The sequence below is a fragment of the Myotis lucifugus genome, unplaced genomic scaffold, assembly GCF_000147115.1.
Source record: "Myotis lucifugus unplaced genomic scaffold, Myoluc2.0 scaffold_78, whole genome shotgun sequence".
In the NCBI taxonomy this organism is placed as follows: Eukaryota; Metazoa; Chordata; class Mammalia; order Chiroptera; family Vespertilionidae; genus Myotis; species Myotis lucifugus.
Genome location: NW_005871126.1, coordinates 3,778,583 through 3,798,729, shown reverse-complemented (window position 1 = coordinate 3,798,729; position 20,147 = coordinate 3,778,583). Strand labels below are relative to the sequence as shown.

Sequence of the window (20,147 nt, the reverse complement as noted above, 5' to 3'; positions counted from 1 at the left end):
TTTTTCAGACTAAAATGAAGAAATTCTGCTTGCTTAATTTTCCCTCTCTAGCATAAGTTATACTTCAACCCATGGTGTTGGATGAGAACTTTGCCATGCCTCTTTCCTGGAATAATCTCTCCAAGTGGTAGGAGAACAATTAAGAATTTTCCAAGCGCAAATCTTTCTAAATATCTGTGCTGTTGCTCTTCGTCTGCAATAGCAAATCAAGAGCAAAAGAGAACGAGCACCTGCAGGCCCCAAGGATCTTTCTGTTCGTGTCATTGAGCTTCTTCCCCCTCTTTTCACAGAGGGAGGAAAAGCGCATGCTCCTTGAAACATGCTATACTTGAGAGGATATGCAAATTAGCCATCAAAATAAAATTATATTTTTACTAAAGCTATTCAGTGTCAGTATTTTAAGTGGGATATCATTTTGCCCTAACACAGCATCGACGAGGATGACTATAGTTCTCTTGTTTTGATATCACTCCTGGAGACTAGTTAGAGAGATTTTTGTGTCAACATCTCCAAATGTAAGAAGACAATGTATTTTGGTGTCTTAAGTTTTTAATAAACTTTTCAAAAGGATTTTTTTTTCTCATCAGCATTTACATTCTAAATGTAACCCTTTTCATGTTTTCAAACCCATGTGAACAGGGAATTCAATTTGTAAGTGATAGTAATTTTCTTATTAAACAATTTATTTTCATTTTCCAGTCACTGGCTGATGGGAAATAATATTTCTAGACTCCTAAAACAGTAGGTCAGTTTGACTTGTATAGTTTAGTTCTTGGAAGAAGACTGCATTTTAAACTGTACATTTAATAGTATTTCTTTTGTATTTTAAAAACTTTCAGGTTCATATATTTTTTTGCTTGGTGATATTTTTATTATTTTAAAGTCTTTTATATAAGAAATTGGTGTTTGTTATAGAAAACTTAGACAATATAGACACACAAAACATTTATAAAGATCATCTACAATATCATCAACCAGAAATAATGAGTGTTAACATTTTCTTAATGGCATTTCTTAAGTTTTGTTTTTATGCCTATATATGTGAATGTGTAGGTGTTTCTTATATAAAATAGAATTTTAATACTGCTTAGGAGCATGGATTTTTAAAACCAACTCTATAATGAAAATAGTTATAAATATATGTAAATATATAAATATATATATGTATATTTACTTCTTTACACTAATTTCTAAGGGCTTCAAAAGATGTCATTGCCTGAGTATACCATAATTTACTGGACATTTAGCTAGTTTTTTTTAATCATCATAAGCAATGGGTTTCTCTAAAATTTTAATTAAAGGTACTCAGTAGTTTTGTACTAAAGAAACCTATTTAACATTGTATAACCTCATTTTTCCCCAGACCCTGTTTTCATTGTTTTGAAAAATATTGTTCTGGAAAAGAAGTTTCAGTGATCCAATGGATATATAAAGTTGGTCGTTGGTATCCGATAGTTGGTATGAAGAATTTTAATTTTTTAGTTTCTTAGAATGTGTCTTTTTAAAGTCAGAAATGATGTTGAATTTTGATACTTCCTGTTTTGCATCAACTGAGATTTCATTATTTTTCTATTTTAACTCTCCTTTTACAACTTGAAGTATGATTGCCAAATAAAAAGTATATATTTAAGGTGTACAATGTATCTTTTAATTTTTAATGTAGTGATTCAGGTGATATAGTTCCTAATATTATCACATTTTTAAATATATATTAATTATAAAATACTAATTAATTTGAATTTACTAGTATTTTTTTGTATTTTAGCATGTCTAGATTTGGTCTGAAGTTTTCCTTTTTGTGCTATCTTAATGACATTTTATTATCAAAGTAATTTTAACTTTGTCAAGTGAATGGAGACTATTATCATCTGTTTCCATTATTTGCTGTCTTTCCTTGAAAGACATCTCTTGGCAAAACACTCCTATTACATCATCTGCCTTAGTATTTTTGTTTAAGAGCTAGTTTTAGAGTATTTTTGTTGAGGCTTCCTTGGCTATTTTCTTCTTCTGGTTTATATCAATACAGATAATTAATATTTGCTAGAAAGTTATCCATTTTGTCAAGATTTTAGTTATATACATTGTGCATAATTTGTATGCTTTATACTCCTAATATTTACATCTTATTAATATTGTATCCTTGTGGTTTTGTCTTTTGACTTTGTTTAGCATTATCACCTCGTCATTTACTTTAGTTTTTAGGATTTTTAAATCTTTTTCTGTTTTACTCACTTTCCTTTGTCTATATTTTGAACTTTGTTAGGCACATTCATGAAATCAAATAATCTAAAAGTTTAATAATTATTGTTTTAAAACTAGGTCTTTGCTGTACACTTTTCGACTCATTTCACACTCCCTGGAGGAATTCCCTCCACTTTTAAATTGTTTAGGTTTTTCTTTTGATATTTAACTCAGTAACATACATATTGGCAGAATAAACCTAAATTTCTACCACAGCACTTGGAACTTTGCCCCTAACTTTATTTCTTTAGTAAGAATGATGAAAATATGGAAGACCTCTATTAATATGCAATGCATCCTCTCGTAAACATTAAGGTGACTCGGAAGTTATTTTATTTTTGAATTCTTTCACTTAGATTTCTTTCTCAGGCCGTCACTGAGCGAGCCATGAGGAATCCTAAAGAAAATGGGACATAAGATATGTAAATATTGATATGAACAGGGATAATATAGGTTCAGAGTATGTGAACATGTCCAAGACTCAGTAAGGGAGGGTGGGAAATTAAACACAGAAAGGGAGGCCAGAGATTACTTTCGCCTGAGTTAAATCTAAGTCTGCAATACAAATTTTACAGTGGTTTCCTTATTTGTCAAACTAAAATGATAACACAAATTGGTCCTTTCTTATTTTTTCTCTCCATATTTTAAGGGTTTGGATGTTGGGGACTTATAGGAGTCACAATGTGGTATTCTAGGACTCTTCTGCTAAGAGGATAGATTTAAAGGCTTTAAAGACTTAATTCTAATGAAGCAATATTCAAATGACCGAATTCCTCTTCTTCCTTTCCTGACTGCTTCTAGTTTAAGCTGGCAAGACCACAAAGTTAGCAAAATTCTGCCTCATTATTTATTCCAAAGGCAACATTTAAATTTATTCTTTGCCATAATGAGGCTTAAACTGGAGAGAAATGCTGGCACCCAACTCCTGATAGCAGGATTATTTAATCAAACATCCTGGTCAATTTTAATTGAAAAACTTTGCCAACTGACTGTGGTACAATAAGGTACTTTCAGGTCAAATTATGTCTACAGAATTGTGATCTATTGTGAAATAAAAATATTATTTAATAAACCACGTGGGTTTGAATGAAATGTTTTTGTTTTTTACTTTTAAAATCAACTTTGACAGATCAGAGTCAAGGAACATTTTCATAATGGACACTTCATCCAAAGAAAATATCCAGTTATTCTGCAAGAATTCAGTGCAACCTGTTGAGAGGCCTTCCTTCAAAACAGAATATTCCTCCTCAGAGGAAAAACGGCCCTGCTGTGGTGAACTAAAGGTAACAAACAATTAAATGCTAAAAAACTGTAAGTAGTGAACAGAAGAATAACAGCAAATTAAGTGGAGTTGATACTCTTGGCTCTCTGTCTAGTTATATTTTCTATACAATATAACTAGAAGCAAAAATTTGTTTTCTTTTTTAAAAATGACCTTAGATGCAATTTATTGAAGCCACCGTGTGCCAGGTAGTGAAAGCAATCTCTGCCTGACCATGTAGATCAGCGGTTCTCAACCTGTGGGTCGCGACCCCTTTGGGGGTCGAACGACCCTTTCACAGGAGTCGCCTAAGACCATCAGAAAACACATATATAATTATATATTGTTTTTGCGATTAATCACTATGCTTTAATTATGTTCAATTTGTAACAATGAAAATACATCCTGCATATCAGATATTTACATTATGATTCATAACAGTAGCAAAATTACAGTTATGAAGTAGCAACGAAAATAATTTTATGGTTGGGGGTCACCACAACATGAGGAACTGTATTAAAGGGTCGCAGCATTAGGAAGGTTGAGAACCACTGATGTAGATTAAATTGCTAAGTACTACTTTCCTGGCTCATTTGCATGCCCATTCTTAACAAAAAAAAAGAGAGAGGAAGAAGAAATGAATAGTTACTAAATATCTACCATGTGCCAGATACCAGATATTATACTATGCACAGTTATAACATTTAATCTATGAAACATCTACATTATTCCCATTTTAAAAATAAAAAATTTTACCTTTCTTGCTGCACAGTATGGTCAGTGGAGAGGATAGGGTTAAATGGTGCTTTTTTTTTACTCCAACTTCCTATTCTTTCTTTGTACCAAACATCCACCAACAAATATGTCTTTTTGATATAAATGATAACCTACCCTATGGATACCCTATTTTACCCCTGGGTCTAGCAAAATACATATGCCAGATAGCAAAAAAATTCATGCATCATCACTATGAATCACACAATCATGGGTGCTAGATTTGTGGTTAAGATGTGAAGTGCTGCCGAAACCGGTTTGGCTCGGTGGATAGAGCGTCGGCCTGCGGACTGAAGGGTCCCAGGTTCGATTCCAGTCAAGGGCATGTACCTGGGTTGCGGGCACATCCCCAGTGGGAGATGTGCAGGAGGCAGCTGATCGATGTTTCTCTCTCATCGATGTTTCTGGCTCTCTATCTCTCTCCCTTCCTCTCTGTAAAAAATCAATAAAATATATATATATAAAAAAAAAGATGTGAAGTGTTTGGTTTATGGTTTCTTATTTTCTTACCTATGAATGGCTCCTACCTCTCTTTGCTTCACCATAGAATAAGTTTTCTTTTCAAAGCCACAATTCTTTTCAATATCCTTTGGAGGAAGGAGGAAGAAAGGAGAGGAAAAAAGGAATTCAACTTACATTCTGAGTAAATATCTGTTATTTCCAAAAGAAATTGAATTTTTTTTTTAATTTTACGTGAGTTTGAGGTTGAAATGCTTGAATAAAATGTTTAATGATAACAAGCTTGCTACATTGTTCTTGGTTTGGGGTTTTGTTTGTTTGTTCATTTAATTGTTTAGTAAGTTTCCAGTTGTGTGTCAAGCTGGAGTCCGACTAAGTGTGACCTGTCATATTTTCCAGGTGTTCTTGGGCGCCTTATCTTTCGTTTACTTTGCCAAAGCACTGGCAGAAGGCTATCTGAAGAGCACCATCACTCAAATAGAGAGAAGGTTTGAAATCCCTACCTCCCTGGTGGGAGTTATTGATGGAAGTTTTGAAATTGGTAGGTATTGCAGATGCCTGGCTTTTAAGCACAAGGTCTTCTAGGCCTGAGTAAAGGACATCTTCACTGTAATTTGTTCTCTCTGAGCAACCAACAATACATTCCAGGTGTTCAACGTTATACCAATCATCCATTTCAGAGTTCTCAATCAGAGTGAGAGACTTTCCCAGAGGAGGGAGGAGAGGTGAGATGCTCTCAGTATTTTTGAGTTTAAAAGTATGTGGTGAGTGTCTGTACAGAAGTCATTTATCCTGGAAGCTCTGTGGTTCAAAATTCAGAAGAATCCAAATGGGTGGTATGAAAAATCATTGTAATTATTGAAGAAGAAGTTAAACCATGAAAGGGGGTTTCTGCCCAGTAGCCTAGAAAGAAGAGAGAGGAATTCTGTTGACAAGACTAGTAGAACAAAGCAGATAATAAAATTCTACACTCAGGTGTCTTTAGTTAGCAATTGACTGTAGTCAACCTCTTAGAATTTTAAAAGACCAATTGAGTTTAGTCAAAGTTTTAAAAGTAATTTAAGAGGTATAATCCCAGTTAGTCAGCTTCTTGAATTGATAAACTAAGAGGCATTAATTCTTTGTTAATGTAGAATAGTAGTTTTGTGGTTACTACTGCTAATTGGGACTCAGATATATGCTATAGTAAAATCTTCAATGGCTACATTTTCAGCTTCACTTGATAACTTTCAGGACAGTGAAGGAATATTTTAACTCTTCAACAATTGCTTTTTTGAATTCATACTACATATTTCAGTTTTTAACACTGAATATCACAGAAAGAATTAAAAGAATGAATAGTTAACCTCTTGCTTTGGGGCATTTGCTACTTAAATCTTTCATCATTCTACCAGAATGAAATGTCTAGGTTTAGTGCTAATCATATGTTAATGTTCTAGCCAGTGGTCGGCAAACTGCGGCTCACAAGCCACATGCGGCTCTTTGGCCCCTTGGGTGTGGCTCTTCCACAAAATACCACGTGCAGGCGCGCATGTACAGTGCGATTGAAACTTCCTGGCCCATGCGCAGAAGTCGGTATTTTGTGGAAGAGCCACACTCAAGGGGCCAAAGAGCCGCATGTGGCTTGTGAGCCGCAGTTTGCCGACCACTGTTCTAGGCAATCTTGTTAATATGCAGGTACTGATTCTCTAGGGAGGGAAATAAGATTCTGCATTTCTAAGAAACCCCAGGTGATGCTGATGCTGGGGAGGGCTTATGGGACAGTGTTTGTGAAGTCTTCAGTAGTGCACACTAATGTCCTGAGCCTTCACATTCACTCGCAACGAACTCACTAACTTTCCCAAAACAACTTCTAGTCCTTCAAGCTCCCTTTTATGGTAAGTGCCCTATACCATTTTTGTCTCTTGTATAGTGTATTTTTACTGTGCCTTTCCTATGTTTAGATATACAAGTACTTACCATTGTGTTACAATTGCCTACAGTATTCAGTACAGTAACCATGCTGTACAGGTTAGTAGCCTAGGAGCAATAGGCCACACCAAACAGCCTGGGTGTGCAGTAGGTTAGACCATCTCGATACAATATTGATTTCTAAATGTTATCTGTATGCAGCAACCTTGTTTAATTTTTGTTCATTTTAATTGATTGTCTATAGATGGTGTAGAGTTTTCTGAACAGACAGTTATATTGTTTGAAATATAAGATGATTTTATATTATTCTTTCTAAATTCATAGATCTGTTATTTATTGGTTTTGCCTTATCTCTTTGGCCTCAGTATTAGGGTGAATAAAAGCAGTGAAAATGGGCATCCTTCTCTCATATCTGACCTTAATAAAAATGCTTTTAAAATTTTACAATTAAGCAATGTGTTTGATTGTGGTTTTAATATATATGCCTTAAAAATTAATTTGCTCAAATATTTTTTCTTATTACAAATGAGTGGCTAATTATATTGAATTTTTTTTTACATATGTTAAGATAACCATAGTTATTTTATTAATTTTCTTTTTTTTATAATACCTCTGTACTCCTGGAATAAACTATATTTGGTCTTTTCTTTTATTGTTCTTGTGTAGCTTTGATTTCAAAATATATTAGTCTTTCCCTAACCAGTTTGGCTCAGTGGATAGAGGTTGGCCTGCAGACTGAAAGGTCCCAGGTTCGATTCCCGTCAAGGGCATGTACCTTGGTTGCGGGCACATCCCCAGTAGGAGGTGTGCAGGAGGCAACTGATTGATGTTTCTCTCTCACTGATGTTTCTAACTCTCTATCCCTTTCCTTTCCTCTCTGTAAAAAATCAATAAATATATTAAAAATATTAGTCTAATAAGGTGAGTTGAGGAGTTTTCTATTATCTGAAATGCTGTGTGTATGTGGAATCTGTTACTTGAAAGTTTGGTAAAACATATTTTTAAAACCCTATGGAACTGTTGCTTTTTGAGAAGCTAGTGATGGTAGATGTGAAAGAATTTTGATATCCAATTCAATCTTTTAAAGATCATTTATCACCATTTATTCTTCAAGTGTATCTTCCAAGAATTCAGAAAGGATACTAAGTAAAAGAACATGACTCATCTACATATCACAGATGCTGAAATGATATCATGCAGTATTTGGCATACCCACAAATGTAACACAAAAACAGACTGTAAACATTGAGTCCTCTATTGTGAGGGAAGTGGGGAGGGGAGGTGGTGTAGGGAGACATTATTTATAAACTGAAAACAAACTTTCTGGTTTTTGTTTTGTTTTGTTTTTACTGTGACACTCTAGCAAAAATATAGACATAATTGGCAATATATTCAACACAAAATTTCCTCTACTAAATACTTAGATGTCAAATGAGAAATCTCATACTCAATATTTTTTAATATGAAAATTAAAAGGAGGTTAAATCTTCCGAGAGCCATAAAGCCTGGAGCCACGATGTAATCTACTTTTCTCACTATCATTATTGTCCTCCAGGCTAGAAAAATTGCTGTGCTTTTTGCACTTGACTAACGCTGGCAATGTGAATGAACAGTAGTAAATTAGATGATTGCTTGCAGATGTAAGGGAACACTCTTGCTTAAAAAAAAATTGGAAACATCAAGAAGGACTTTAACGCAAGGCTACCCATCAGCCATCACAATCAAGTGCTGCATTATTGCTAAGTTCTTGCTCTATCTAGCACTCTAGTGCTTAGAAAACTAAATGTTCAAAATAAAGCCCCTTGATATCCAACACCCTAACAGTGTTTATCAAAATATGTTCCAGGAACCATCTTCACCAACACATTTGAACTAGGATTAAAAATGCAGATTTCTTGGCCTGCCCTCGGATCCGTGGACTCAGACACTTTCGGGAGCTGCCGAGATTCTGCATTTTTAATATTTCTATATCTCTTACCACCTTGTTCCAGGAATTTTGTGCAGAGGAAAGCACGAGGACATCATCCCTAAAGCATGGTTAGTCAGTGTCTTCATCATCACACGCATCTCCAGAGACATTTTAGAAAGACCTAATTCCACCTTCAAAAAGTATTTCTTAGTTATTTTTTTATAAAGAGATAGATGTGTATAATTTGTGAGATTTTATATTTCATAAAATTTGTATTATAAATATACGTGGAAGCTATATAATTGATGTTTCTAAATTGATATGGGTATTTATGTAATTTGTACTTCTACTTTGAATCTTATCTTTTTGTAAAAAGGATATAAGCAAATTATAAATATCATTTGTAAAAATATGAATTTTATAATTTGATTTCACTTAAAGTGAGGTACAGTTGTTTTACTTTTTCTTACTAGTTTATATTCAGCTAAAGCAAGAATATGTGTTTCAAGAGCAAATGGGAAGCTAGAAGAAGTTTTATTAGAAAACTTTAATATATGAATAAACAATAATAAAGTTTACTTCCAAATCAGCAAAGAAAATTTAAGAGAACAGCTGAAGGATGCCTTCTACAATTTGATTAATGATAAAAACACTTTAAAAGGACAAATCATTAGGGTGTGTGAAAATGAAGTAGAAGGCTTGGTCATTAAAATATTCTGACAAAGGGGTAACCTGATTGAAGTAATGAGTAAAAAGACAATTTCAACAGTCTTCTCAGTTTAAAGGAAAGAAAGTCAAATGATAGGAATGATGGTTGGAAACAGTTGAGTCACAACAAAATATTGCTAGGCTTGCTATAGACATTCATTCATTGACTTAACCTCATGTAGTTATTCTGCTGACTTTTTCTAAGTTCTCTAACTTATGAACATTTATTCTTTTCTTTCAAGGGAATCTCTTAGTTATAACATTTGTTAGCTACTTTGGAGCCAGACTTCACAGGCCAAAAATTATTGGAGTGGGCTGCCTGATCATGGGAGTCGGAACGTTGCTCATCCCACTGCCTCAGTTCTTCATGGAACAGTGAGTCAAATGCAATCATCCTGTTCTTGCTGTAACCAACAGCTGCATTTCTCTTTTTATGGTTAAAATTAATTATTTAAATGTTATAAAATGGCCCCTGATAAATTCTATCTTATTTTTATTATATCTTCTTTGGGCAAAATTTCAGAGCACTTGAAATTTTACTTATAATTTAATCTAAGAAAAAAAGTTTGGGACACTTCTATGTATTGATGTCAACAAAATTAAAGGGAAATTTTCACTTATATGTCTTCATTCAAGTGCTTTAATTTAGCTGTGGAGGCAAAATATATAAGCAAAACGAAATGAATATATTATGTGATAAATGTCAAATGGGTGTCAAATGGGTAATGAGTATTACTGGTAATATGCTGGGTCATGGTACACTTGACTGGCAGGACATTGACATAAGGATATGTTATCAACTCAAAATGAGTATTCCATTTACAAATATTATCTCATAGCACTTCTTCAATTAAAGTGGGGTGTCTGTATCCTTGAACTCTGAAATCTACTTTTGGGGCTTTGTTAGTACATTTGTTAGTACTTGCATATAACTTTAGTAGTTCCAAAGGTTTTTTACCTTTATTATATCACTAGAGGCCTGGTGCACAAAAATTTGTGCACTGGGGAGGAGGGGTTCCCTCAGCCCGGCCTGTGCCCTCTCACAGTCTGGGACCCCTCAGGGGATGTCCACCTGCTGGTTTAGGCCCACTCTCTGGGGGATTGGGCCTAATCTGGCAGTCAGACATCCCTCTGGCAGCCCGGGAGTCCTCGGGGGATGTCCACTTGCCAGCGGGGAGCAGGCCTAAGCTGCAGTCGGACATCTTAGCGCTGCTGAGGAGGCGGGAGAGGCTCCCGTCACCACCGCTGTGCTGGCAGCCATCAGCCTGGCTTGTGGCTGAACAGAGCTCCCCCTGTGGGAGCGCACTGACCACCAGGGGCAGCTCCTGCATTGAGCGTCTGCCCCCTGGTGGTCAGTGTGTGTCAGTGACCAGTCATTCCCAGTCATTCTGCTGTTATGGTCAATTTGCATATTACCCTTTTATTATATAGGATTAGAGGCCTAGTGCGCATGAAATCTTGATCAAGTAGCTCACTTCCACTTGCCTCAGCTGGCCGCCCCACCCATTGCCACTTGTAGCTCGTGCCCTGACCTCAGCCACTCATAGCTACCCACTGCTAGTAGCTCGCCCCCGTCCCGCCTGCCTCTGCTCCCTCTGCTCGTTTGGTCATGACAGCGTTATGGCGTCATGGCCACAGGCCTTTTATTAGTATAGATTCCATCCTTACAATAACCTATGGGGTAGAAGAACATAGTTTATACTTTGTTACTTTGGAGCTAAGGACCATGACTTAAAGAGTCTGGTGACTTTATCACGTTTAGGTGTCTTATATTATAGCACTGAACTCCTAAAGCAGGTATTCTGACTTCTTTATGCATATCCATGTTGCCTCAGTCCTCTGTGCTTACCTATTGCTGACTGAGAGAAGTGAGTTCCAAGAGGTATAGAAACAAGAGAATAACTTTAAAATTATATATCAATTAATACTTTAATTATTGCCCAGTGTAGATCAATGCATTGTGACATTTTAGAGCTGGAGAGACTTAGAAATGATCTGGTCCAAACTTGTCCTCAGATTCCCAGGTCACTTAAATGCCTCGAGTCCGATTTTGGCCTCTGTGGCCAGTCTGTAAAGGTGGTGCACAGAAGCCTCTGTGCGGGATCTATCCTACCTGTTTGTATGGTTTCCCTCTACCTTCACTTTTACTTGGAGAGAGATTCATAGCTTCAGGGCTTCTGCCTGCTCTTGGACATATCTCTGGCCTCCTTTCCACAGGGGCAGAGTTTCCTTGGATCACTGAGGTTCTACAAAGGTTTTATGTGGGCCAATGCCGAAGGAAGAGGCAAAGGAAGAGACCGAGGAAATGGGTCTCCAATCCACCTGAAAGGAGCGTATCTAAGAGAAGGCCAGCCAGACAGCCGGGCTAGTGCTGACAAAGGATGCCAAAGGGGCAGAAAGAGATTCATTTTCATATTCATCTTTTACATGTTGAAAGATATATTTGTTTATTCATTATTTAGTTCTGCCATTTGCCTGCTGCTGTGTCAGGTAATGGGACTGCACTGAAGAAAAAATACAGAAACACAACATACACACACTTCATGAAGTTTGCTATCTACTGAGGATTATTACAATAACTTGTTTTCAATCTTCTACAGGATGAGTCACTAATTGGGTACTTGTCCAAATATAATTTTTGTTCTCTAAAAGACTACCTACTACATATGCTCTGTCTGCCTAGCAGCAATACCCTTAATGGCCAACAAATAATATTAATCATGGATATCAATTACTAAGGGCCTGCCCCCAAGAGGCTGTGTTTAGCTTTATGTGTGGTAGGTCATCTAACTCATGAATTTAAGAAATATATATTGATTATTGTTCTAGGAAATAAGGATAAAGTAGTGAAAAATCTCTGCTTCCATAAATCTTATGAGGAATAGACAATTAACCAACAAATAACGATATAGTAAGACAAATAATGTTAGAGAAAACCCAATAAGACACAGAAGGAGTATGTGTGTAGCAGGTTGCTATTTAACATAGGATCTTCAGGGAATGGCTCACTGAGATGGTGACATTTAAGAACAACTGAAAGAGATGGAAGGGAGAGCTACACAGATGTCTGGGGAGGAAGATTCTAGGCAAAATGAGCAGTGAATGCTAAGTTTCTGCAGCAGGAGGGATCTTGGGTGAACTGTAGGGAGCCTTGTGACCCAGTGGGATGAGCCAGGGGAAAGTGTACAAAAAAAATGGGTGAAGGTGTCAAGGTTGTTTCTCCAACTTTGACGGACATTTCACTGGAGGCTCTTGGTAAAATATAGACTTGAGACTCAGCTGGTGCTGCTGGTCTGCACACCACACCTTGAGTAGTAGCGTGGCAAACAATTGCAGGGACTTTAGCTTCATCTGGAATGAGATGAGAAACCAGTGGGGAGTTTTGAGCAGAGGGGCATGATCTGACATATTTTAAAGGGTCACATTGACTACTGCTTGGAAAAATAACTCTGGTGGAACAAACTTGAAAGCAGGGAAACTATTTATGATAGTCTCTGTAGAGATATAGCTCTCCGTAGGTACTATAGAATTTCATGCATCAGAATCAAGATTGTGTCAGCCATGGTTTGAATCCATGTTAGAACTAAAATCCCTACTTTGAAAGCATTTATACCCTGGGTCCCCTTTCCATTACTTCTTTGCCTTCTTATCTAACCAACTTCAATAGGCATATTTTTTCCACCAAGATAGTATGTAATTTACAGTCATTTTATATTAAAATGAACCTCTATGAATAGTTCTTACTTTTATTTTCTTTCATTACAATGGATAATTGACGGGTTCAAATAGGGTACAACACCTATGAACCGGATTTTCTGGCAGTATATTCAGAAATCTCTGCTATTAAACACTGGTTTGGTTTGGTGATCTAGGGATAGCTGAGAACTCAAACAAGTACCCTAATGAGTCATGTAGTATACATGTAATATTTTTTGCATGATACTAAATGAGCCTGTAGTAAAGAAAATGTTCTTTTTATACAGGTACAGATATGAAAGGTATTCTTTCTCCAATTCCACTCTTAGCACCTCTCCATGTCTCCTGGAATCAAACAGTCAATTAACAACCTCAGTTATGGAAAAATCACAATCCAAAATAAATAATGGTAAGATTATTTTGTTTTTACTTCAATGACCAGCCAAGCTTTTTTTAAAAAAAAAAAAAAACTTTATATATTCTTTATTATGGACAAAATATCTATATAATTTTTGCTGTCTAAAGCTTTACTACTTACATTCTAGCCAGTTTTGCTCAGTGGATAGAGTTTCAGTCCACAGACTGAAGGGTCCTGTGTTAATTCTGGTCAAGGGCATGTACCTTGGTTGCAGGCTCCATCCGGGTCCTGGTTGGGGTGCGTGCAGGAGGCAACCAATCAATATTTCTCACTCTCTGTCTCTCCCCCTTCCTTCCACTCTCTCTAAAAATCAATGGAAATATATCCTCGGGAGAGAATTAACAGCAACAACAACAAAAAGCTTTACTACTTAGACTGAGATGTTATAGTGCCATAAAAAATCCTAGAATATGAAGCAGTATATGATGAGATCCTAAGAAAATGCATCTATATACACTGAGTGGCTAGATTATTCTGGCTACCTGACGTTTGTAGTCAAATTAGCTATAATTTCGCACTGATGTTGCTAGAGGACCAGACCATTATAAATAGGGAAGCAGGTTGTTTACCATGACAGTAGAAGTGATTTTTTTCTAAAGATATGGGTGAACAATGCGATTTAACAGCCTTTGAACATGGGGTATATTTGAACGTGAGTGGCCAGATTATTATGACCACCTGACGTTTGTAGGCAAATTAGCCATACACTGCATTGTATGGGATATGGAAGCCGGAGGCCTGTTCCAGGACCTTTGCTGTATGCAGTTACCAAGATAAAACGTCTCCAATTCGCACAGGAACATAAGGATTGGACAGTCGAGCATTGGAAAAAAGCCATGTGGTCCGATGAATCACGTTTCCAGTTGCATCATGCAGATGGCAGAGTGAGAATTTGGCGGAAACAGCATGAAAGCATGCATCCCACATGCATGAGTACAACCCTTCAAGCTGGTGGGGGCAGTGTTATGGTTTGGGGCATGTTTTCCTGGCATGATTTGGGCCCTTTAATTCGTGTGGAACAACGTCTGAATAGCACAACATACCTAAGTATCATTGCCGATCAAGTTCATCCTATCATGTTGATGGCGTGTCCTAATAGAGATGGCTTCTTCCAACAAGACAATGCGCCATGCCACGGTGCTCGTATTGTGCAGGAGTGGTTTCAAGAACATGAGGGAGACTTTACCTTGCTTAGGTGGCCCCCACAATCACCAGATCTCAAACCAATTGAGCATTTGTGGGACTAAGTTAAAAGAGCCATCAGGCAGCTGATTACACAACCATCAAATCTCACAGAACTGGACAGTGCTATTCATCAGGCATGGTGTCAGATTCCTCACATCACCTTTCAACATCTCATGGAGTCAATGCCAAGAAGAATCGCTGCAATATTGAAGGCAAAAGGTGGCCCAACGAAGTACTGATGGGGTGGTCATAATAATCTGGCCACTCAGTGTATATATAAGAGCCTAAGCGACCGTTATGACCAGACAACCAGACAACTGGCCGGTAGCTATGATGTGCACTAATCACCAGGGGCCATACGCTCAGTGCACTCCCACAGCCAACCTCCTACAGCTGGCCAACGTCCCATGGTCCCTCCCTTTGGCTGGCCCGATCTTTGGCTAAATCGAGGGACCCCAAACCTGTGCACGAATTTGTGCACCGGGCCTCTAGTAGACGAAATCTTATGGACAAGGAACATTACTTGCTGATGACTGCAGAAAGCCTTCTGATAGTTTCAAATAAGGCGGGCCATGAAATCCGTGTAAAGCTAGTTTAGCATTTACAAATCTCAGTCCATTGCTCAGATATGAAAGCAATATATTTTTCCTGAGAACTCAATTTATATGTTCAGCCTCTCTTCATCAGAATGGCAAATACTTAATCTCAGTCAAATTTTCCCTAACCTTCACCCTTTTTCCAGGGTCTGCTTACATTCTGAGGTTACATAATAGTAAAAGGGGGAGTTATGGGAAGAGGATGTCTGGTGTTATTGGTGCCCTGTATTCTTAGACATCTAATCCTTCTGGCCAAATGTTTGGTCATACATGTCACCTTGGGGTCATCTTGTGTCCATGTCTGTGTGCTTTTAGCACAACAGCTCTCTCTGATGCAGGAGTGATTGTCTTAGAAACATGGATATAATTCTACTTTCCACACAAGATAAGAGTTGGGGAATTTTGTTAGAAAGATAGAGTTCCATGTGGCTGATGCACATTATACAGCAATGATATGTATGAGTCACCCCTGGGGACATGGGAATCATCTCTTGTGTTAATGTAGATGGTGAAAGCCTGTGAGGAGCTGAAGATGGGGATGCTTAACTCCATTGTGCAACCAGTTCATGTTTGGGGTCTTACCACCTCCCTGGACTTTGCCTGCTCATGGTGGCACAGGTTCTTCTCACTCATGGAATCCAAAAACCTACCCATGGGTGTTTGTCTCTGGGATACTGCAAAGACATCCCCTCCCTCCCTATCCCTTCAGCATCAATAGATCAACTCTTATTCCCCAACACCTCCATCTCACTCCCTATTCCTAGATTGGAATTGATTTCTACAAAGTATGGAAGAATTCCTTTTATATACCTTCTACCCATCCAAATCTTTTATCTATGTCTTAAAACCCTTCACTCCTCTAATATCCTTATTAATGCTTTCTTTTGAGATGTCTCTTTTCTGGGCAGTGAACACTAGCAGTCTGGCTGTTTGAATGAAGGGGAAGGGCAGAGGATTAAAAGAAATATGGAAATATGAGAAGAGAATGTGGGGGAGGACATGCTGGACATAAAGAATATCATGGATAATAAATGTAATTGACATAAAGAGGCAAGAAACTGAGCTAAAGAGTTTGAGTTTTCATCTGTATACCATGGTCAGTCATTGAAGATATTTTGTTTTTATTTTAGATAATCAGAGAAGAGACAGGATATAAATGACAATACAGCCAATTAGCAAATATTTAAACCTTTGATGTTAAAAAAGAAACATAAGATATAGAGATGGGGAATGAAAATGTTTTTAATGTAAAGAGACGAGTTATTAAGTCAGACACAGAGTATAAGACTCACAACTGAATCCTTTTATTTTCTTTAAAGTCATAGACCTATGTGGGCATTAGACATAATGAACACAAGGCTCATCCTGAAGATGCTAGTGGGGCAAATGTAAGACTCTTCTCAAAATGCTCCACATATGACCCTGTTCCTCCCTTCCCCATAATAGTCTAGAGGAAATGTGTCCCATGGAACCCTCTGTGGTGATGAAAATTCTCTATATCTATGCTGTCCAATACAGTAGCCATTAGCCACATGTGACTATTAGGTACTAGAAATATAACTAATGTGACTGAGCATCTGAATTTTTACCTTTATGTCATTTTAATTAATTTAAATTTCCATAGCTTCCGGTGGCTTATGGCTACTATATTGGAAAGCACAGATCTAAGGTGTCTACATTTATCTATAAAACTTACCAACAAGCTTCTTAGCAGAACAATAATAAATGTTAGGGCTAGAATTGACAGTAGAATCAATTTTTGGTAAAGGAATTCCCATCATACTTTGGGGAATGGAAGAGAAATCTAGAGAAGATAAGTGAAAAACCCAGGGTCCCTTGCTACATTTCTAGAAGTGGCAGAATCAAGACAGGAAGCTACGTGACTGCACAGAGTTCTTTTGTGTTTTGCAGTCGGACTCAACTACATGAAAGTTGAGTCCGACTGAGTCACCTCAGTTCTTTTTTTAAATTTTTTTTTATTGACTTTAGAGAGAGAGGAAGAGAGAGGGGAAGAGAGATAGACACGTCAATAAGAGAAGAACATTATTGATCGGCTGCCTCCTGCTTGCACCCTACTGGGGATCAAGCCCACAATCTGGGCATGTGCCCTGACTGGGACTCGAACCCTGACCTCTTCATTCCTGGATTGATGCTCAACCACTGAGCCACAATGGCTGGGCACCCACCAGTTCTTTGTAACCCATGCTTTACCTTCAGAAATAGCTTAAAGAATTACTAATAGGTGAAAATAACTCCTACCTCATAGGATTCTTAGGGGAATTCAATTTAAAAATGCCCACAGAACACTTAACCCAGTGCCTCACAGAAAAGGAGCATTCAGAAGTGGCAATTGTTGGAGGTGGTGAATATCCTTTGTATTAAAGTGACTAAACCAGGGGTGGGCAACCGCTGGCACACGTGCCAAACATGGCACGCCAGTAACTTTGCTGGCACGCAAAACCCTCTCTTATAATCTTCTATTTACAATTTTTTTCTTAATATCGAATTTTTTATTTTTCAGATAAATTCAGTGTAGGTGCATCTTAGATAAATAATTTTACATAACATGTATACATTAAAAAAGAAATGTATTTTTCATCATCATATACTGTGTTTTTGTCATTCGAATGAATTTTATTATTTCACATACATACACCTTAAGAGATATCAAATAGGCGTAACATGTTCTCAAAAAATTAGGGTTGGCACGCAGAAGAATTTTGAGTCAGAGATTTTGCTGGTTTTGGTACACACTCACAAAAAGGTTGCCCACCCCTGGAATAAACTCTTGAACAAATATTTTATTTATGATATGAGAGTAATTGTCCAACTTCACAAATTCATATTAAGGCATGGCTTTTATGAAAGCAATTTTAAAATTGTTAGCTTTGAATTTCACTCTAAAAAAACATCAAAGGTTCTTTTTGTTGGAATAGTTATACTTCTAAAGCTTATAAGGTTTTTAATTTTTAGATGATTTTTTCTAAACATGAGCCCTAAAGATTGTTATTCATTATCAAACAATTATAATTATAGGCAATGCTACCCAAAGTTGAAGTCTCAGCCATCTAAAATTTTGAATTTCTGATAAAACTTCATCAGCAATAAAATTACAAGTGATTTCTGCTGAAAAAAATAGAAAAGTTTAAAGATTAAGGCAAGAAAAGTCTTTGTTCAAATTTTTGTGTTTGGTCTTAGGAGGATATTGAAAGTTATTGGAGTGTAGGAATTCCAAGAACTTAGCTTATGTATGAAATAAAAAGAAGAGAGAAAATAAGAAGGAAGGTAACAGGAACAAGAGGCAATAGAGTTCCTTGATCAGTCTCTGGGGGACTTACACTACCTAAACTACTGAAGTTACGAAACACACATTTCCCAATCTTGCTCAAGCCTCTCAAACTATGTCTGTCATATTTTACTTTTACATTCTAATCTAATTTTAGGACAACTTGTAGGAAAGCAGAATAAATATTTAACTTTAATTGTAACATTATTTCATTCGTCTTATTTGCTTTCCTTTTTTTTTCCCCCTTTCCTTTCAAGAATGTGAAATCGACACCAGCTCCTCCATGTGGGTTTATGTTTTCCTGGGGAACCTTCTTCGTGGAATTGGAGAAACTCCTATTCAGCCCTTAGGCATCACCTACCTTGATGATTTTGCCAGTGAAGATAATGCGGCTTTCTATATTGGTAATGCCCATCTCATTTATCTTCTCAGAAAGCAGGGTACCTGGTTTTCTCAACTCCATTCTAAACTAAATTGGATGTGGAAGGCTTTTTACTTCATACCCAAATCCTTTATTCAGTTCACACATTTCTGAAGTCCACAGTCAGGATTTGAATAGTAAAGAAACTTCAAATAGAGGACTCTATTGCATTAGGGAAAGAACATCAAATTAAAGGAAAGTAATTGAGCTCCAAGGCAATGATATATGACCTTGTGTAAGTATCTTCACAGACTTCATGGACTGCAGAAGCATGTAGGTGACATATTTCTAAATCAGAGAGTCAGTCCTCATGTTATTTTCTTACTAAGAGGTAATTAATGGCTTATAAGTGTTCATTCTTTTTCCAAAGCTAAGAAGAACTTATTTCCTAATTCAATGAAGTTGAAAAATTGACAAATTGAGTACACTTAAAGACTTTATGAAATATTTTCAGTTACTAACCAGTTCTCATTCCACGTCTTAAGAATTTTATTAATTTACAAAAGCAAAGGTACCTTATTATTTAAGTTTTTAATTTTTTTATTTTTTTATTTATTTTATTTTTTTTTGGTGCAGGCTGTGTGCAGACGGTTGCAATTATAGGGCCGATCTTTGGCTTCCTGTTAGGCTCATTATGTGCCAAACTGTATGTTGACATTGGCTTTGTAAACCTAGGTAAGGAAATGAATGTATTGTTATTTGTTCATTTGTTTTACTGCAGTTTTATAATGGGATGGGGTAGAAAATAGCAATTTGACTTTTTATAAAATGATAGGATAGTAATCTTTCATAAAATAAAAATACGCCATGAAAAAATGTATTGTTGAGAGAATCCTCATGCACATTAATAAATGGAATATGAAAAATAGGTGGTAATTAGAACTGGATGACCCATGCTATTCAGGTGTACCCTTTTTCACTTCGGTTAGCCAGTTCAAACGCACTTCACCAGAGCTATGACTACATATTGTGGCTACTTGTTGGCTCTTGTTGGATACATGTGTATCAACATTTATTATAGTCACATCAATTGATAATGTGTTTATTGACTTGCCAGAAAAACCAAGGATTGAAAGTCTCCTGGCAACCAAAATTCCCTTCTTTACTGTATGTCACGAGACTAGCTTTCCTTCTGGGGGAGTGCTTGTGTAGGGAATAAATGTGGGCCTCATTTTTCCATAGCTATTAGTTTATTTCTTTCCTTGTGAGGTGGACCCCCTGGAAACATATAGTATTTTTGTGTAAAAGAATTCTAAGAAAGCAGTTTGAAAAAGTATGCTTT

The 20,147-nt window shown here is 36.8% G+C and overlaps 1 protein-coding gene across 3 annotated transcripts in view; it reads left to right on the top strand.

The window, feature by feature from the left end:
• Window positions 1-3,395: 3,395 nt before the first annotated feature.
• The window catches only part of SLCO1C1 (solute carrier organic anion transporter family member 1C1), a 43,241-nt gene continuing 26,489 nt past the window's right edge, over window positions 3,396-20,147 (top strand). For 2 of the 3 annotated variants that reach the window (XM_023755547.1, XM_023755546.1), the window contains exons 1-6: window positions 3,396-3,524; window positions 5,135-5,276; window positions 9,506-9,638; window positions 13,247-13,368; window positions 18,702-18,848; window positions 19,442-19,540. In XM_023755547.1, coding sequence (XP_023611315.1) covers window positions 3,396-3,524; window positions 5,135-5,276; window positions 9,506-9,638; window positions 13,247-13,368; window positions 18,702-18,848; window positions 19,442-19,540 — 772 coding nt within the window. The remainder of the gene's footprint in view (window positions 3,525-5,134; window positions 5,277-9,505; window positions 9,639-13,246; window positions 13,369-18,701; window positions 18,849-19,441; window positions 19,541-20,147) is intronic. The other variant, XM_023755548.1, reaches the window with a different exon arrangement.